This window comes from Castor canadensis, chromosome 11 (assembly GCF_047511655.1).
Source record: "Castor canadensis chromosome 11, mCasCan1.hap1v2, whole genome shotgun sequence".
In the NCBI taxonomy this organism is placed as follows: domain Eukaryota; kingdom Metazoa; phylum Chordata; class Mammalia; order Rodentia; family Castoridae; genus Castor; species Castor canadensis.
Window position 1 is genome coordinate 105,792,703 of NC_133396.1, and position 18,703 is coordinate 105,811,405.

General features: G+C 48.8%; 2 protein-coding genes across 9 annotated transcripts in view; one reads left to right on the top strand and one right to left on the bottom strand.

Moving 5' to 3' along the window:
* Ash1l (ASH1 like histone lysine methyltransferase) overlaps window positions 1–6,948 on the top strand; it is a 158,493-nt gene extending 151,545 nt beyond the window's left edge. For all 5 annotated transcript variants that reach the window (XM_020166163.2, XM_020166158.2, XM_020166165.2 and 2 more), the window contains 3 exons: window positions 2,122–2,162; window positions 3,523–3,824; window positions 4,484–6,948. In XM_020166163.2, coding sequence (XP_020021752.1) covers window positions 2,122–2,162; window positions 3,523–3,824; window positions 4,484–4,575 — 435 coding nt within the window. In that variant the 3' untranslated portion in view covers window positions 4,576–6,948. The remainder of the gene's footprint in view (window positions 1–2,121; window positions 2,163–3,522; window positions 3,825–4,483) is intronic.
* Window positions 6,949–9,685: 2,737 nt separating this feature from the next.
* On the bottom strand, window positions 9,686–18,266 carry Rusc1 (RUN and SH3 domain containing 1). 4 transcript variants are annotated; one of them, XM_020166175.2, is made up of 10 exons: window positions 16,660–18,266; window positions 15,977–16,387; window positions 14,904–15,002; window positions 14,656–14,732; window positions 14,372–14,546; window positions 14,195–14,300; window positions 14,004–14,050; window positions 12,823–13,372; window positions 11,932–12,054; window positions 9,686–10,393 (listed from the first exon to the last, which is right to left on the bottom strand). In XM_020166175.2, the coding sequence occupies exons 1-10, from the start codon at window positions 18,026–18,028 to the stop codon at window positions 10,225–10,227; spliced, it is 3,126 nt and encodes a 1,041-aa protein (XP_020021764.1). In that variant the 5' UTR covers window positions 18,029–18,266; the 3' UTR covers window positions 9,686–10,224. The 4 variants fall into 4 exon arrangements, with proteins under 4 accessions (XP_020021764.1, XP_073904008.1, XP_020021762.1 ...); XM_074047907.1 differs by lacking the exon at window positions 15,977–16,387 and having other exon boundaries at window positions 16,660–18,028; XM_020166173.2 differs by lacking the exons at window positions 15,977–16,387; window positions 16,660–18,266 and adding an exon at window positions 15,510–15,931.
* Window positions 18,267–18,703: the final 437 nt, after the last annotated feature.

Here is an 18,703-nt window from a genome sequence, read left to right on the forward strand (position 1 = left end):
CCTGAAATCACAATCCTCCCTGTCTCAGCATCCCAAGTAACTAGGATTACAAGTATGAACCACCAGCACGTGGCTCATACTCATAATTTTAAGAAGCAAATTAAAAAGAGTAGCAAAAACCATTAAAAACCTGTAGTGAAAATAATTTGATCCTTTTCCCTTTTATACCTGATCAGAAACACATGACATGATTGTTATATGAAATTTGTATTACAAGTATTAAGAAAAGAAAGAAAGAAAAAAATATTAAGAGCCAGGTGTGGTAGTGCCTATCTCTAACCCTAACACTTGGGAGACTAGGGCACAAGGATCTTGAGTTCAAGATCCTGCCTCAAAATAAAAGAGGGTGGGCATGGTGGTACATATCTGTAATCCCAACTACTCCAGAAGTGGAGGTAGGAGTATCGTAGTCTGAAGCTGGCCTGAGCAGAAACACAACACAGTATCTGAAAAACAAACTAAAAGCAAAAGGACTGGAGGAGTAACTCCTTGCTACAATCAATCCCCAGTGCCACCAAAAAAAAAAAAAAAAAAGCACTAAGAATAAAATTGGGCAGGGTCCATGTAGATAGTCTGAGACACTCAGGAGGCAGAGAATGGGAGTATTGCAGTTGGAGGCTAGCCCAGGCAAAATGTTGGACAACCCTATCTAAACAATTTTAAAAAGCTAGGCATGGGGCTAGCAGAGTGGCTCAAGTGGCAGAGCACTTGCCTACCAACGTGAGGCCTCGAGTTCAACCCCTAGTAACATCAAAAGGAAAGAAAAAAAACTTGAAAAAAAAAAAAAGCTAGGCATGATGACATGTGCCTGACATCCCATCTGTGCAGGAAGCATAAACAGGAGGACTGTAGTCAAGACCAATCCAGTCGTAAACTCAAGACCCTATCCCAAAAACAACTAAAGCAAAAAGAACTGGAGGCATGACTCAAGTGGTAGAGCATCTGCCTGGCAAGCTTGAGGCTCAGTGTTCAACTCCCCAGTTCCACCAAGAAAAAAAAAAGAAATTGTGTTATTAGCCCATGACCTAGAAAATATCTGTTGTTACCTTTTTCAGCCTCTTCCTTGTGTATTTTTTCTTTGCAATTGTTGAGAACATATGCCAGTAATTTTCATTCATTATTCCATAAAGATTTTAGTCAGCCATTAACTTGTTTGCTATAATGAAATCCCAGCTGACAGGCTCCTCATCTTTGAGTCTTCCTTTAGTGGGAATGTTAGCTTTCCATCACTGTGACAAAACACCTTAGATATTCAACTTATAAAGAGGAAAGATTTATTTTGGCTCACAGTTTCTGAGATTTCAGTCCATAATTGCTTCGCTGCATGCTTTAAGCCTGTGATAGCACAGTGTATCATGACAGGCGCACAGGACAAAGAAGGCTGTCCAGCTCATGTCACCCAGGAAGCAAAGAGAGTGAGGAAGAGACCAGAGTCCCCCTAACCCCCAAGCCCCTCACCAAAGCTTCTACCCCTCCCGCTAGCATCACAGGCTGGGAACCAAGCCTTACCACATGAGCCCTTCAGGAACACGTCCAAACTTCAGCCATCAAAATTTGTAGGTATCACCTGGAATGCTCAGAAATATTCTAACCAGAAATCAAACCTATATATCCTCTATTCTTCCCCTTTTTTTTCTTTTTTATTTTTCTAGGCTTTTTGTCTTCTCTCTGCCTATTGCCACATCCACTCCTCACATTTATACTTCTTTGGTCTTGCTTGCTTGCTTAACAGTGCACTGGTTAGCTTTGAAACCCCAATTCTCCACTTCTCCTCACCTTTTTTTGAGATAGGGTCTTGCTTTGTAGCCCAGACTGGCCTGGAACTCTTTATCCTCCTGCCTCAACCCCAAGTGCTGGGATTACAGGCCTGTGCCACAACATTCAACTCACATATTTCAAAAGTAAAAAGGGCAAATAAAATTGTGAGTTTATCTCTTCTACTGTCATTCTAGGGTTGCAAAAAATGGTAAAAACCATCATGACCTACAAATTGATAGAAGTGTTGAACTTCTGACCTTAAGACACAGTCACCCACATACCTCCCTTACCCTAAGTGACCCCAGATAAGATCTAGCTACCAGCTTCCACAGTATGCTTACCTATTCCTTTTCTTCTCCACAGCCTCATTATGTCCCAGACAACTACAAGAGGAACGGAGGGCGGTGAGTCCTAGGGGGATGTGAGGGACCCTAAGGGATTGACCAAGAACTTAAATGGAGTAAGAAAACAAGCAACCCGGGCACTGGTGCCTCACGCCTATAGTCCTAGCTACTCAGGAGGCAGAGATCAGTAGGATCACGGTTCAAAGCCAGCCCAGGCAAATAGTTTGTGAGACCCTGTCTCGAAAAAACCCATCACAAAATTATGCCTAGTAGAGTGGCTGAGGGTGTAGGCCCTGAGTTCAAACCCAGTACCACTAAAAAAAAGAAAACAAGCAACTCACCACTCAGCTCCACTACTAGGATTGGGTATTCTCTGCAGAGTAACCCAGTGTCAACACTAATAAGGAAGAACTAGTCTTCGGTGGGTATGGTCCCAGTAGGCAGCCTTAGTTAGCTAAGGGAGATTTGCGGAAAATAGAAGAGCTACAGGCAGACTCAATACGTTTCTTCTTTTTAGGTATCTTCAAGCTTCCCAATACCTCCTAATGCATCAACTCTTAGGACTTCGGTTAAGAAACAGATACTGTCACAGTTTGCCCTGAACATGGGCTCACAGTTGTTATTTTGCTTATTTTGTGCATGCGTGGCATGTTCCTTATGGAAGGCTTTTCTTCCATTTCATTACCTGTTTAATGGTAACATAAGTGACTGCTTTCCCCTCAAAATAGTCTACCATAAGGGAGGACATATTCGTAATAGATGGGAAAAAGGGATTCAGGAAAAGTAAAAAACCCTGTTTAAATACTTACTAGTTATTATTGGACCATGGGTATCACAGCCATATTTCTTCTCTGCAGTCAGGGTAAGCTAAGCCATTTTACCTGCCCTGGTATATTTTTTTTATAGGTTTCTAGCTCATTTTCACTTCAGATCTCTGCAAAAGAGAAGAAAGGTTTAGCTGGGCACCAGTGGCTTACTTCCGTAATCCTAGCTTACTTGGGAGGCCGAAATCGGGAGGATCGCGGTTTAATTTCAGCCCAGGCAAATAGTTCACGAGACCCCCATCTCCAAAATAACCTGAGAAAAATGTACTGGAGGGTGGCTCAAGCAGTAGAGCGCCTGCTTTGCAAGTGCAAAACCCTGAGCTCAACCCCAGTCCTACCAAAAAAAAGAAAAAAGAAAAATTTAATCTTACAAACAGAAATTAAATTTTAGAGAAAAGTAATGATTTATACAACTGCAATAATGTTAAGGCCATCGTCAATTGTCTTATTTCTAGCCAAGGTTCTAGTAGCTACACTCCAGGGTCTCAAGACCCTTCTTGAGGAATAAGATTAAGAATAAAGAGACTTCTACCCTTTATTCTTCTTCCCAAATGCTTTGCTCAGCCTTGTCCTAAATTCACATATCGTTTTGGCAGATCATCTTGGAAATCCGAGCGCTCAAAGCCACCTCTAAAAGACCTGGGCCAGGAGGACGATGCTCTACCCTTAATTGAAGAGGTACTAGCCAATCAGGAGCAAGCAGCCAATGAGATGCCCAGCCTTGACGAGCCAGAACAGGACAGCACCACTGCTGAAGTCAATGAGAGTGAAAAAAAAACAGAAGAAAGTAGTCAGGATTCCCAGTCAGTCTGTACCCCTGAGGAACGACGGCATAACCAAAGGGAACGACTCAACCAGATCTTACTCAATCTCCTTGAAAAAATCCCTGGAAAAAATGGTAAGAAGATTCAGGCTCAGATCTAGGGTTGACAACAAATGAGAAGTAAATAAGTGGAAGCCTGGCATGGTGTTTCAAGCCTATAATCCTAATTACTTGAGAGGCAGAGATCAGGGAGATACATAGTTCAAGGCCAGCTCAGTCGAAAAATTAGCAACACCCCCATCTCAACAAAAGTCAGGCGTAGTAGTTCATGCCCTATCTGAAAAAAACTAAAGCATAAAAGGACTGGGAGCATGGCTTAAATGGTAGAGTGCAAGAACTTTTTTGGTTTTGCAGTATGGGGAATCAGTTCCTGGATATCACACATGCTAGGCAAGCTGTCTACCACTAAGCTATAGCCTCAGCCCCTAAGACAACTTCTAATTACTGGACCAGCATAGAAAGTGTTTTAAGAAAATGGTAACAGTTCTTTTATAGGCTTGCCCTTAGTTACATCTTTACAGTGAAACTCTAAGAGGTGAGATGGTCTCCTTCCCGAGCGAACTGTCCTTTTGGGGTTGGGAATCCTAGCTCCATTTTGAGCACTTGCCTACATATGATGCCCTGGGTTTGATCCCAGCAGAAAAAAAAAGGTGTTTTTAGAGCTTCAGTCTGGGATAAGGAGTGTAAGGAGTGGGAGAGTGGTGTTTGATGAGCCTCCTTGGTTCTGTTTTCAGCCATCGATGTGACCTACTTGCTGGAGGAAGGATCAGGCAGGAAACTGCGAAGGCGTACTTTGTTTATCCCAGAAAACAGCTTTCGGAAGTGACCTTCAAAGAATGAGAACCTCAAGCATCTGGGATTCAGTGGAACTAATCAGTCCTATCTCCTGCTCTGTGGGTGTGGACAGGAGCAGGAAAGGGCCATCCAGGCAAGGGGAATGGGGTCATGTCGTTGATACTAGGTACTTAAACCTTGGAGCCAGTGGAGAGGAAGAGGAAGGATATCTGTCTGAGACAGTTCAGTTTAATTAATTTTCCTCTCCATTGCTTCACCCTAAGGGTTTATAATGTAGAGAAGAGGGAGGACCACATTGGGGAAGACCAGAACCTATTGGTACTTTACAGCACTTGCTTCTCCCCACAGCGTGGGTCTTTCTGAGTCATCCTCTGATCCCACAGGCACTAAGAAGCTGCTTCCTATACCAAGGTATAACTCAAAATCCAAAGGGAAAGGGCCAGGATCCCCAGCTCTACCCCATTTCTCCTCTGTTGGCTCTAAGAGCTACCCCAGAGACCTAAAACAGATACAGTTGCTGGGGCGTCTTTTGAGACCTTGACTAGGAAAGTTTCTCTCTCCTTTCTTACCCAACCAGGTCAAAGTAAAACATGAGTTGACAGCTCAAAGCACTTGTAATTGCTGCCCCTCTCCCTACCTCTACTCTCCAAAAATGGAGTCATGGGATAGGGGAAGGCCCCTATGGGGTCAGAAGGGCAGCACTTGTAATTATTTTTGTTGTACCCTTCATAACCTGCCGAACGTATTTTTTCTGAGAAAGCCAAGTCCCCGCCAGCACACATGCTGTTTTGATGCGCTGTGGTTCTTGTGTGTCTGCTGTGCTGTGCAAATGAAGACTTATTTCAGGATAAAATCATTTTTAGAACTACATAAATTAACTCAAAACCCCTCCTCCAACAACAATCACTACATAAACTGTTCAGCAGTATTCATCCATCAAGAGTATTTGTTGTAAGTGTGGATTATCAATTGAAAACACTACTCCTATTTTCTTAATTGTATAGTTTTGAGTGTCCATCTCTTCAAGAGACATGTGTTCTCTTTACCCCAGCCCCATCTTCCTTCCACCCTCCTGAATGACTTTGTCATCAAGAGATATATCCAGGGTCTCCTTCCTTTCCATTCTCTTGACCAGAAGTTATCAGACTATAATGTCTCTTTAAAAATAAAATTTTAAAAGCTTTGCTTTGTCTACTCAGACCTACATATGCATATACGTTTTAGATGTTCTTATAAAAGATGGTTTTTAAATGTGCCAAGTTGTATGTGTATATATATATGTGTGTGTGTATATATATATATATATATGTGTGTGTGTGTGTGTGTGTGTGTATATATATATATGCTGCGTGATTGGTAAGCAATACAATAGTAAAACATGTCCCAATTACTTTTTTCTAATATTGGACCAATGCTGTCCTAATTGTACATTTCCCCTTATGATTATGACGCTCTGACTCGTTTAGATAGAAACATTGACCATCTTCCATTCCATCGATTTTTTTTCTTTTTCTCCTTTCTATGTCATTCTTGAGAAAAAAACAAAAAAAACAAGAGGCAGGGGGTGCCATAGATCCCCTTGAGCAGAGAAAAAGCGAAATAAATATTTTATTAAAGAAAAAAGAGAAATTAAGGAAATAGTTTGGAGTATTTTCTTACTGTAGAGAAGCACTGTACAGTACTAAGAGACCTGGGTATAAGATACTCACATGTGGAGCTGGGAAATCGCATGTCCAAGCCCGGTTGAGTGGTTTTTTGTTTTTTGTTTTTCATTGCAGGGAATGGGTGGGAGGGAGGTGGGACTAGGGGCACTTTGGGGGTCTCCTTTTAGTCAAAAGCAAGAAAAAACAAGAAAGAGATTAAATTCAATGTTTCCTTTAATAGTGTTAAACACTAAGATTTTAAAAACATGAAAAAAAAAAACTTTGTAAAATGCAAGAACAGAAGCAAAAGACACTACGCTCTGTCATTTTATCTTTCTTTTGTTGAAAGACTAAAAACTGAAATGTTTTTTAGACAATCAAATGTTAGGTAAGTGCAAAAACTTGTTTTTCTTACTGGTGTAGAAATTAATGCCTTTTTTATTTTTCAGTTATTTTATAATAACAAAATAAAAAGAACCCCCAGCTGCCAGGCGGGTTTTGGTGTTTGAAATGCGGGGCAAAGCACTACATCACTGCAAATAGATACAGTTAGTCTGCATGTCTGTAGGCTGTGTGATTGCGGAAAATATAAATGCTGCTAATATATTTCCTTTTTACAAAAGCATATCTAAATAGATGATTGTTTTGATGTTAATCTTTGTAAATTATGTATTACCAATTTTAACATTGGATGTAATTGCATAAAAGCTTGCATCTCAATCCTTGAAAGTCTAGTATTAAATGGAAAAAACTTTTCCTAACTGCAGCGTGGTGAGCTTGCTATTTTTTCCTCTTTCCTACCCTCCATTTATCTTCCAGCATCTTCTCCATCCTATTTCCAGTGGGATCTCTCTGAACCCACATCACCAGCATCCTGGGCCCCACTTGAGCACACTCATCACTGTTGACTATTGGAGAAAGCCAGTTCTTCAGTTCTAGGATCTTTCTAGTTGGATCCAGCTGTTTCTCAACATGCCATGCTATTCTGTACATTCATCTTTTGTACACACATGCCTTATTTAATACTTATTAGTAACATCTGAGGCTGGCAATAACTTCCACTGAGCTACACCCCAAGCCTGAGGCCACTTTTTTGAGATAGGGTCATACTATCTAGCCCAAGCCCTTGAATTCAACCCTACTGCCTCAGCCTCCCGTCTCCTGAGTGCTGGGATTACAGGCATATACCATCACATCTGGCTCCAAGTCTACATATTTAGTCTACACTATGTATTAGACCATTTCTATCAGAAGAACTTTCCATGTATTTATCAGTCCTCACAACAGCCCTTTTGGTAGATAACAAAACCCAATTTCATACATGAGGAAACTGAAGCAACCGTTATGAATCACGTAACTACTCAGTATTCACAATAGCCATCTGAAGTTACCATTCCCATTTTGTAGAAATAAAAACTAAAGCTTAGGAAGGCTAAGTACCTTGTCAAAGATTACATCTTCATTAGTGTTGGAGCCAGAACCCCATTCTGTGTGCTCAAATAGAAAACTTTCAGAAATAGCCAAAATGACCCTACTAATTGTGAAAATCAACCCATTCCTGCCAATGACTGAAAGAACAAAATTTTGTCCCAGACAAGGGACAGGCATTTAGCTAGGAGCTCAGATAGCATAGTTACTAAGAAGCAGCAAGACAATTGAGTGCAAGAGCTCAGTCTCTGCTGCTACAACAACCTGGGGTTCAAGACCACATGAAGGTGCTCACTGTTACATAACAGTCTTCATAACTGCAAAAACAATACATTAGTGTTAAATTTTATCTTTCATTTTTTAAACCTTTTGTATCTACTAGAGCTCTTCTCATCTACATATAATAATGTTGCAAAACTAAGTTTTTATCGTTTGACCTATTTCACATTCTACAAAGAAATCCTACTGCTCCATTCCCACCTGCACAAGGTAAAAACCCATTAGGCTGTGGTTGCAGATGTCACAGCAGGCCACATCACACTGATGCCCTAGCAGTACTCTGGATCTCTTTGTAGTTACCACCCACTCTGAAGCCAAGTACTAAGAGTCAGAAGCAGGAAGAGGGCAGGTTGTACCATAGGAAATAAAAGCTGTCATAAGTGTTTCTGAAACTTAAGAAATCATGGGCCCCAAGACTACTCTGCAGATCTGAGAAATGTCGGTCCAAATGTCAAAGTGATAACAGTCTTCCATAATGACCATCGCATAACTTTAAACATAAAAATATAACTTCTAGGGCTGATGGAGTGGCTCAAGTGGTAGAGCACCTTACCTAGCAAGCGTGAGGCCCTGAGTTCAAACCCAGTACTGCAACAAAAACACACACACAAACTTACTTTGTGCTAGTAATTTGCAACTGAAGGAACTTCATAAACTCAAACTTAGACTCACTCCTTTAACAATAAAACGGGATTCCCAGAGGCCCTCAGAATCCAGTTTGAGAAGCATCACCCTAGAAAACGCCTGAAATGCCAACATCTAAAATTGTAAGTGCAAACACAAGAAGCAAAGTTAAAGCAAGGAGTGCTAGACAACATGAATTAGCTGGGAGTCAGAACCACGTAAGCCTTAGGAAATGACATGAGGCATCTGTCCACTCCCACTTCCAGGACTTTGAATCTAAGATTTTATCTCCCCAGGGCCCCTCCCTTGTCACTAGCCCATTTCCTTCAACCAAGTTTCCAAAGATAGGAAAACTCCATGTTTCACCTCATAGTTCTCAGCTTCTCCCTAATTTTCCTGCTGCATGGTTACAATTATAGCTTCCGTTCTAACCTTTTGATTTCTCCTCTATAGACAACCTCTTAGTGATTCCCAACCCCATCTTCAAACCCCTGGAGCTTATTAGCTCGTCTTTTTTTTTTTTTTTTTTTTGCGGTTCCAGGGCTTGAACTCAGGGCCTACACCTTGATAGGTTTTTTTTCCAGATAGGGTCTCACAAACTATCTGCCCAGGCTGACTTCAAACCACAATCCTCCTGATCTCTGCCTCCTGAGTAGCTAGGATTACAGGTGTGAGCCACCAGCACCCAGCTAGCTCTTCTCATTATTTCAAAAGATTAAAAGGAAACGCAAGCGCCTAGCAAAGTAATAAATTGTAAGTTATTTTGCTTCTACTTAAAATTATATCACCACAGAATGGCAATGGTAAATTTTTTAAAATGTCACTTTTTGTAACTAATCTTTCCCTTCACCTTAGAAGGTAATGAATCTAATGAGTATAATTTCAAGGGCTAAGTCTTTCCCTTTTTTGGCAGCACTGGGGCTTGAACCTCAAGACCTCACACTTGCTGGGCAGGCACTCTACTGCTTGAGCCACTCCACCAGCCCAAAGTCTTCCTTCTTTCCCAGTATTTACTCACTCCTAATCATACCAGTCTTAACAGAACAAAGCAAGTCTCAGAGCAACATTTGTGAGATTACATACACCAAGCAGGGAACATGGTAAGAGGCTCTCCCTTCTCCTTCCCCATAGCTTGTGTCTTGAAACCCACAGTGACACACACACACATTCTACTCCCACACTTTATTGGACAAAGGAAAGAGGCAGACCAATACCACAGGCCCACCCACCAGGGGTGTTGAGGCTTCAACGACAGCCAGCGCAGCGTGAGTAAGTCATAAATTACAGGCAAAGAAGGATGGGGAGGGAGGAAAGCGTCCGTACGCAGCAAGGAGACTACGGGCCTCCTAGGTTGGGGCCAGGCATGTACTGTGCTGGCACAGTCCACTTAGGAATGAGGGTAGGACAGGGCTAGATTCTATTTTGCAGATAGGACACGTTCCCTTATACAGATGGGAAAGAGGAAAGGAAGGGGTTGCACGGAGGGGAATTCATTTTCAGTATATTTGGAAGAGCAGATTTCACCTTAAAGATGGGCATGAAGGGGAGGACAGTTTATTTTAAATATAAGAAATGGATGTGGGAAAAAATGTCATTTTGCAGACAGGAAAGATGCTTCTGGGATAATCAGTTTACATGGATTAGTGTTCGTGGGCCTTTCCATTCCCAGGTGACAGGAGGGAGACAAACAGGAAAGGGTCCTGGGGCTAGAGAACCAGGGAGGTGTACCCCACAGGCACCAGCCCCTCCACACCATCCCGCCCACAGCGGAGCCAGTCCTCATCCACTGTGGTGATGACACGTAGCACTTCCCCACGCCGGAAGCTCAACTGGTCAGGTCCTGCAGCAGAGTGGTCACAAAGAGCCCGAACCGCCCTGAGGGGAGCCAGAGGAAGACGCTGGGATGAAAAGAGGTGGGGTACCCAGCTGTCCCCAAGCCTCACCTCCCTACTGCATAGAGTGCCCTTGCTGGTTCAGCGTGGTGAACACTGACTTAACTCCATTAGCATGTTGAGTCTCTCCAGGGCCTTAGCCTCCCTGAGCACCAAGCCCACTTCAGCTGTTAACACTGTTTGCACTTGTCTTTGGTGTTTCAAAGTCAACATATGCAAATAACTGACTCTTAACACTCCAAACCAGGCTACTCATCTATACCTGGTAAACAGTCACCCACTCCTCACGCCCAGTCCATCACTGAGGCCTATTTGATGTTTGTACCTCCCACTACTACATCCACTTTTGGCCTCTAAGTCAACTACCACTGTCCGAGTTTAAGCCTCTAGCCTCTCTCTAGAACACAGCATGTAACCATGAGTTTGGTCTCTACCTCCGCCCAACGCCATTCTGCACATGGCAGCCACAGATTTTTCTAAAGCACAAGAACCACACCACTACCAGGCTTAAGACGCTTCAGGCTCCTCCTACCTCAGAAAAAAGTCAGGGCTCCTTACCTGGCCCACTAACCTCTGCATTAGTACCTACAGTTCTTCACTAGCTACCCTCAGGCCTCCTGCCTTTGCCTCCATTCTTCCTGCCAGATGCACTGAGCACCATCAGATCCACCATCACTAAAGGCTGAAGACATGGTCCCAAAGGACTCAGTCTTTCTTTCCTAGTTTTTATCATAATAAATTATAATCGCTCATCTGTTCATTGGTATCTCCCCTGAGCTACATGCTCCATGAGAGCAGGGACTCCATATATGTTGACCTTTATACTCCCTTCCCTGACATAATGCTTGGTACATAGCAAGTGCCTGAAATGTACTGAATGAATGAAAAAACAAGAAGCTTAATTCAGTGGCTTGAAAGAACCCAAAAGAAACAAGACCCCAAAGCAGAAGCAGCCCCTGGTCCCAAAGTAGGATGTGTCCCCACTAAAGGGACACAGGTCCTTCACTGTAAACATACCTATTATGTGCCAAACGCTTTTATGAAAGTATGTTTAGCCAGGCATGGGGGCTACACACCTGTAATCACAGCACTCAAGAGGCTGAAGTAGAAGGATCATGATTTCAAGGCCAGCCTAGGCTACACAGCAAGACCCTATCTAAAAACAACAAAAATAAAAGTATATTTAATCTTCAATAGTAACTGTAACAACATTATAAATTATCCCTATCCTCCTCATTTTTTGAGACAGGGTCTCAACTATGTAACCCAGGCTGATCTTGAACTCCTGCCTCAGCCTCATGAATGCTGGGATTATAGGCATGCACCACTATGCCTGGCATCCTCTTTTTTACCAAGAAAGAAACAGGATCAGAGAAATTAGTACCACCCAGTAACAAACTGGAAAGATTCAATGCAATCCAAGCACCTGTTACACTACCTCCTGTCCATTCTGTGAAGACTGAAACACACACATAGAACCCAACTCTTGGTTAACCCAGCTGCATTCTTGCTAGCCCTTACCTGTGGGCTTCCACCATGCTGGCTGTGGAGACCACAAGTTCCTCAGAAGGAGTCTCAGAAGGTGTACCCCGCCTCACCAGAGCCAACACACTCATTGTTGGGGGCAGCCAACTAGATGGTCTCCTGAAGGGAAGAACATAGTGACAGCAGTCACCCCACATCCAGAAAAAGAACCCAAAACCCCAGGGGCTTAGAGGGAGAAAGAAGCTGAGGGTCCAGACTGGCTCTAACTAGGTCAGGAGTTGGTCCCTGCTGAGAACAGAGAGGCAGCTGGGGGACAGAGGTACCTTTAGAGTGATTGGGGAGATGACAGTAAAGGTCTACAACACCAAAAGTCACAAGGAAACTGGAAGCTACAGGGTCTATACAGGTTTAGAAAGACCCAGAGGGTCCATTACAGAATACCTGAGCCATTAAAGAGCCACTGACGGGTCAAGTCCTAGAACGAATCAGATAATATTTTCAGCTCTAAGGGCCAGGAGGTGAATTTGAGAAAACCGTTGGGTGCCAGTGGCTCACGCCTGTAATCCTAGCTACTCAGGCTCAGGAGGATCGAGGTTTGACGCCAAACTATTTGCAGCCTGGGCAAATAGTTCACAGGACCCTATACTGAAAAATCCCTTCACAAAAAAAGGGCTAGTGGAGTGGCTCAAAGTGTAGGCCCTGAGTTCAAACCTCAGCACTGAAAAAAAAATTGAGAACATTATATAGGTACTTACATAGCCATTAAATTGTAACCACTTAAGAACAACCATTTTGTTCATGGTTTCTAAAAAAAACACAGACCACCCATCTCTTACCTAAAGGATCATGAGTCCTAGAGAGTTCAAATGAGGCCACTGAGGGCACTAAGGGGTCAGAGGTCACAAAAGGGACAAGGCACTCAAATACCTGGACTTGAAGGCTCCACTCTCAGTTTCTGTGGGGCCCCCAGGAACACCAAACAGTCTCCCGAACCATACGCCTCTGCCAGGTGCTGCTTGCTCTGCAGGCAGGGATCTCTCCTGCGCACCCTCAGCTGCAGTTCCATGATGCCTGGGTCCCCACCGAGGAAGAGGGAAGCCCTCAGTGCTCCCAGAGGCATAGACCCGGGAGGCCTGTGTCAGCTGTTCCCACCAGCTGCCTGATGGGGAGGAACTTGGGGGAGAGGAAGGGTTGGGAACAGTCTCTCCAGAAGTCCCCCGGAGACTCTGGGCCAGCCGTTCCCCCCAGTGCAGCATTGCCTGTACAGTCTGCTGCAGGGCTGGAGGGGGTCCTGGAGGGGCAGGGGCCTGAGCTGGGCCCAGGGGCAGGTGATGGTGGTGCTCAAAGAGCAGGTCCAGGTGGAAGGTGAGCACCGACAATGGCTGCAGCAGGAGCAGCAACTCTGTTGACAGGGACGGGCAGCCACCTCGTGCCAGGGAGAAGAATCCCGTGGGCAGATACAGGAGGGACAGCAGGCCTGAGAAAAAGCAGGCAGCATCAGCCTCCACACTGGGCCCAGGTCCAGAAGACCTCCTGCATCAGCCCTGGAGTCAACAAACATCCTCCCAGGCCTCACTCTGTGAGTACTGGGGCAGGTGGGCTACAGGACAGACAGACACATCTCTGCCCATGTGGAACCATGACCTCCGGAGAGATGCATGCTGAGCAAGTGATGGTAAGTGAGTAACCACCACGTGAGGGCCTGGGAGCACACAGGAAACCAGGTGAGGGCGGGCCAGTGGGAGGGCAGAGGCGGAGCCCCAGTGAGGAAGGACCCACAGGAGGAATGAAAGTTAATAAGGAAGCAGAAGGGGGAGGGTGGGCTATCCTAGCAGGAAGAACAACATGAGTAGAGTTGTCACTACTGGGGCCAGGAGGACCAGACAGGAAGACTGTTAAAGAAAGCCCTGGACCTCAGGCAGAGGAAGAGAAAGGCCAGATGTCCAAGGCTTTGAGTCTTTCCTCCAGTGGGCAGTGGGACTTCCTGGAATAGCTTTAAGCAGAAGAGTAATAAGATCAGAGATCTGCCATCAGTGAGAACCAACAGGAGAGACCCCCTTCCGTCCTTCCAGCCCAGTAACCCTACCCTTTCCCATTGAGCCTCTGACCTGCATCTTCCTGGAGACTGGAAAACCACAGCTCCAACTGCTTGGTGCTGGGGGAGAGAGGGAAAGGAAGTTTATGGAGGTGGAGGACTCTAGTGTCCCAATGTCCCTGAGACTGGGAGAGGGAAGGGTTTCTCTAGGAGGGTGATGCCCAGGTGGCCACGGGAAGGAGCAGTGGACAGAAGGCCACTCACTTGAGAAGGCCCAGGATGAAAGCATGGAAGCGGCTGCGACTGCTGCTCAGTGGGGCCAGACGGCTGACCTGGCTGTACAGGGATCCCAGAGAATGGGTGCTGGAGCCTGAGGACAGGGGCACGGTCAGCCAGGGCCTGGCCCTGCTCAGAGAGGGTCCCATGGCCCTCCCAGCTCACCTGGCTTCACAGATGCCTCCACCACGCTCCAGGGGCTGCTCCTGCGCTGCCCAGTGATGAGGTCCTTCCGGAAAGGCTTCAGCCCGTCAGCCACCAGGGTGTGGAGAGCCGGGCAGAGGGTGGTCAGCACCAGGTGCCCCACATCGGGGCTCAGCCGACTATCCCCCAACTGGGCCTGGAGACCGTCCAGAGACAATGTCCAGCCACCGCCAGCCAAATGTTCCCACTCCCCCAGAGCTACCTAAATGTCCAGATCCCAACATCCTCCCTTCAGTCACCCTCACCTTCTGAACCAAGTTCCGGGCAGCCCCAAAGTGGGAGATGATTTTATCCACTGAGGCGCTGACAGCTATCAGGAGACCTGGGAGGGGGCGGGGAAGAGAAGACACATCAAAACCGGGGTCTCTATCCCAGGTATAGCCAAGGAGCATGGAAAGGCTGTTTTATGCAATTCAACCCCTAAAGCCTAAGAGGCACCTAGGTGAAGAGCAGCTCACTCAGAAGCCAGGGGACAGGAGTCAGGATGACCTACCTTTTTTCTGCTCCTGCAGTTGGCCAGTCCCACTCTGGGCTTCTGCCATCCACAGCCGCTGGACCCCGGGAACACCAGCGAACGACCAGGAACTACGAACTGGGTGAGGGAAGAACGCAGGGACGCTTACTTACCAGGTTAGCCTCGAGGACGTCGGCTCCCGCACGGGTCATCTCCTGAGGGTTTGCAGCGCCCCTGCCCCTGAAGGGTCTTGGGGAGAAGGGGGGACAGAACCGCATGGAGCGACCTGGCCCCGGAGTGGAATTCTGCACATATCCCAGCACTTGCAGGGGCCCCCACCTCGGTTCCCATTTCGCTTCCTCAGGGCCCAGCTCCCACCTCCTCGATCCGGGAAGTCCCTGAGCTGGACAGCAGCGCTCAGCCCCCCCTACAAGGCCAGCTGGGGCCTATAAGGCGGGATTTGACTGCGCGAGGGACCGGAGAGTCAGCCCTGCGCCCTGCGTCTGACCCCCGCCCGACCCGAGAGCACGTGGGGAGCCTGGACCAATGGAAAGACAGACAGACGGAAAAGGGAGAGACTGAGGGAGGTGAGACCCAAAGGTTGGGAGGCTGGAAGGCGAGGGAAAAGGGAAACCCAGCTCTCACTCCCGCTAGTCGGCGGTGGGCGCCTATGTCGCCCTCCTTGTGAGGCGAGATTCATGGACCCGGCGTGGCCAGGACCCAATGAGCTCCAGGGAGCAAGGTTTGAGTAAGGCCGGAACTGCACTGGCCGAGGAATTCTACAGTGTGACCCAAAGTCACACTGGGATCCTCAGATGCCAGGTAGGCCGGCATCCACTATGTCCAAGGCGAGCCTGGAGAAAGAGGTGCCCGGCAGGCCCGGAGCCGGGAGTAACAACCCTCCCCACCCACAGCACGAGGCGCGAGGTCAGAAGAACTAATGCACTTTGGAACTTGCTTGGAATCTGCCCAAGTTGAAGGGTGGGGACCCAGCCAGGCAACCTGGAAAAAAAGCTAAAACCGGGGGCCGGGCCAGGGTGGAAGGGGCCTCGGAGTGGGCGGGGCGGCCCGCCGGAGGCGTGGCCTGCCGGGCTTGCCCGGGTCCGTCTTACGTAGCCTGGGCGGAGGCGGTGGGCTCCTGGTCCAGCGAGGGGCCTTCGGCGGACGAGGTGGCGGTGGCAGCGGGGGGGCGGGTACCTGGCGGGGCGGGGGAGCCGCGGCGGGAAAGGTGCTACTTCTGGGAAAGAGCGGGGACAGCAGCAGTGCCAGCTCGGGACTGGCCAGGCAGGGCAGGGCCCCCCTAGTCGGAGGCGAATAGGCCCCCACTGGGGACAGGCGGACAGGCAGCAGCTGCTCCTCCGGGGGACTCGGCGCCCCCAACAGCCTCAGCCCGGTGCTGGGCCACCCGGCCAGAGGCGCCAGTAGCAGGGACCCAGCTGCGCCCGCGCCCCCACCCTCCAACAGGGGGCGCCCGTCGGCAGAGAACCGGAAAACCAGGGGCTGAGGGAGCAGGAGGGGACCGGCTGCAGGCGGGATTGGCGGGGTCAGGCGCAGAGGGGAAGGAGGGCAGCGGGAAGGGCAGCCAGGCAAGGAGGAGCAGGAGAAAGAGGAGCAAAGAGTTAGTCCCGTAACCCCATGATTCACCCAGGTTCCCTTTCCCGGAGCGCTCACTGGTACAGGGACGGGGAGGATGGGTGACACAGAATGGAGGGGAGACAGAGGGCGGGGTTGGAAGCCATCGGAGGCGTGAGCGAGGCCGAAGCCCAGCCCTCCAGCTCGGTCTTCCGCCTCTTACCCTCGACGCCGGCTTGCGCGCCCGGCTCCTCTGGTTCCTTGGCGGCAGGGGCGTCCTCAGCAGCCGTGGGGCTGACTGCCCTGCTCTCCTCAGGCTGCCCCTCCGCTATAGGCTGCAGCCCAAGTCGATTCTTCTTCCTCCGGGGAGGGACAGGTGGGGGAGGAGGTCGAGGCGGGACCAAGGCCCACCCAGCTGGAGGGTCTCGAGGTGGGACTGGCGGGGGTGGTGCCCGGCTTCGGGACCGGAGTTCCTTGAAGGTGGTGACTTCCCGGGGAGGTGCCAAGGAGCCGCCCAGCGACCCGGTTGGGGGGAGCTCCGTGTCAGGGGAGAAGACGATGAGCCAGTCGCTTCGATCTTTCTTGGCCTGTGGCACGAGGGGCAGCCCTGGGCCCCGCTTGCGCTTCTGAGCCAGCTCATGGAAGGACGTGATTGTCCGATGGGGCACCGGCTCCTCGCTGACGTCACTCCTCCATCCCCCATCAATTTTCCCTGCATCTGTTTTTGAGCCAGAATCAGTTATTCCTGTGTTGGTATTCCAACAAGAGTAGTCGAATTTCCCAGGTTCAGTTTTCCAGCTAGAGTTAGTATTTCCGTTGATTTTCCTACCAGAGTTATTGTTCTCAGTGATTTTCCATCCGGCTTCAGTTTTCTCTGTGTCAATTTTCCAAATGGGGTTAATTTTCCAACTAGGCTCTGTTTTCCCAGCGTCGATTTTCCCGTCCTCTACCTCTGAGAGCTCGGAGGTAGGGAGGTCCTGCTCCCCACTCTCTTCCTCTTCCTCCAGGCTGGGGGAAGGGAGGTCCTGGCAGGAGGTCAGGGCATTGCAGTTCGAGTCCAAGCCAGGGCCGGGCGGGGAAGAAGCTCCGGAGCAGGAATCAGGAGAGCAGCAGAAGCTGTCCGGGGAGCAGGTGCCAGGGCCTGCTGAAGCCAGTGGGGAGCCCTGATCCAGGGGGATGATGCTGGGCTGAGGGTGGGCATCCTCATCGCCAGGCAGGTCCCGAGAATAGACTGAGACGGGGGATTCATCGGGGGTAAGATCTGAACAGGAACTGAGAGAGGAGGAGCAGCCCGGGTCCGAGGGAGAGGCAGCTACTTCCTCCTCCTGCGAGGGGTCCTGCCTGTTTTCTAGGCTTGACCCGTGCTCCTGGCAGCATCGGCAGGGCACAGCTGGGCTGTTGGAGTTGGCGTCCACCAGGGTCCCGCTGCAGGGGCCCCTGCTCTCCTTGCCGCCTGTGTCTCCTGGGGGAGGAGACGTGCTCAGAGGCCCCTCCCGTAGCTCGGGACGGCGGGACAAGTGCAGGCCTAGGGAGACGTGCTGGAGGTGGATGTGGTTGAGGTTGCAGAGTAAAGCCCTTTGAGGGGACAGCATGGTGCCAATGGCGACGGAATGGCCTCCAGAGAACCAGGAGGATCACGCCTCTCAATCCACCTACCTGGAAACGCAGGTGCAGACCTAGAAGACAGAGGTGAAACCCAGCCAGTGAGGGCGCGGACCACGGGAAGGACACCGAGGTGACTGACGGTCTGGGCAGACCCGGGAAGGCTCAGGATGCTTTGGGAGATATTTAAATAAGATGCAAATCGCCATCGACTGGCCATTAGTTTCCACTGCAGTGTTTGCAGGTGGAGTCGAATGTAAACCCCCGGGAATAGAGAAGGGCGGGTCAGAGAATGCGGCTGCGCTCTGAATCTCCGTGGGGGTGCCGAGGTTGGAAGAGGATGAGGGCCTGGAACAGACCCCGGATCCTTTCTGCAGCAATCTGGCTCTGCCCTCTAGCCTACCCCTTACTCCCAGAGGAAAGAGCCAAAGGGGACCTCGCCCAGGTGCTCTGAAATGAAGTGATGGGGAGCAACGCGCGGCTTGGCTAGTCAATGCAGGAAAGGGGCGGGGGCTGGAGACGGAGGAGGGAGCAGCTGTCACCATGTCAACTGCATCTGCAGGCTGCCCCTCACGGTCTCCGCTGGTCTGCAGTGCAGCCTTGGTAAGCCCTCACCCAGCTCGCTACAGTGGTATCAGCCCATTCACTCCGCGCTCGTCTCCATC

What these genes read in the sequence shown, in the direction of transcription:
- Rusc1 (XM_020166175.2), bottom strand. Translation starts at nt 18,028, where the DNA reads ATGCTGTCCCCTCAAAGGGCTTTACTCTGCAACCTCAACCACATCCAC. An exon ending in CGCGCAAGCCGGCGTCGAGG is followed by an intron (nt 16,388 to 16,659) that starts GTAAGAGGCGGA and finishes TCCCGCCTGCAG; the next exon opens with CCGGTCCCCTCCTGCTCCCT. An exon ending in GGAGGCATCTGTGAAGCCAG is followed by an intron (nt 14,301 to 14,371) that starts GTGAGCTGGGAG and finishes CCCTGTCCTCAG; the next exon opens with GCTCCAGCACCCATTCTCTG.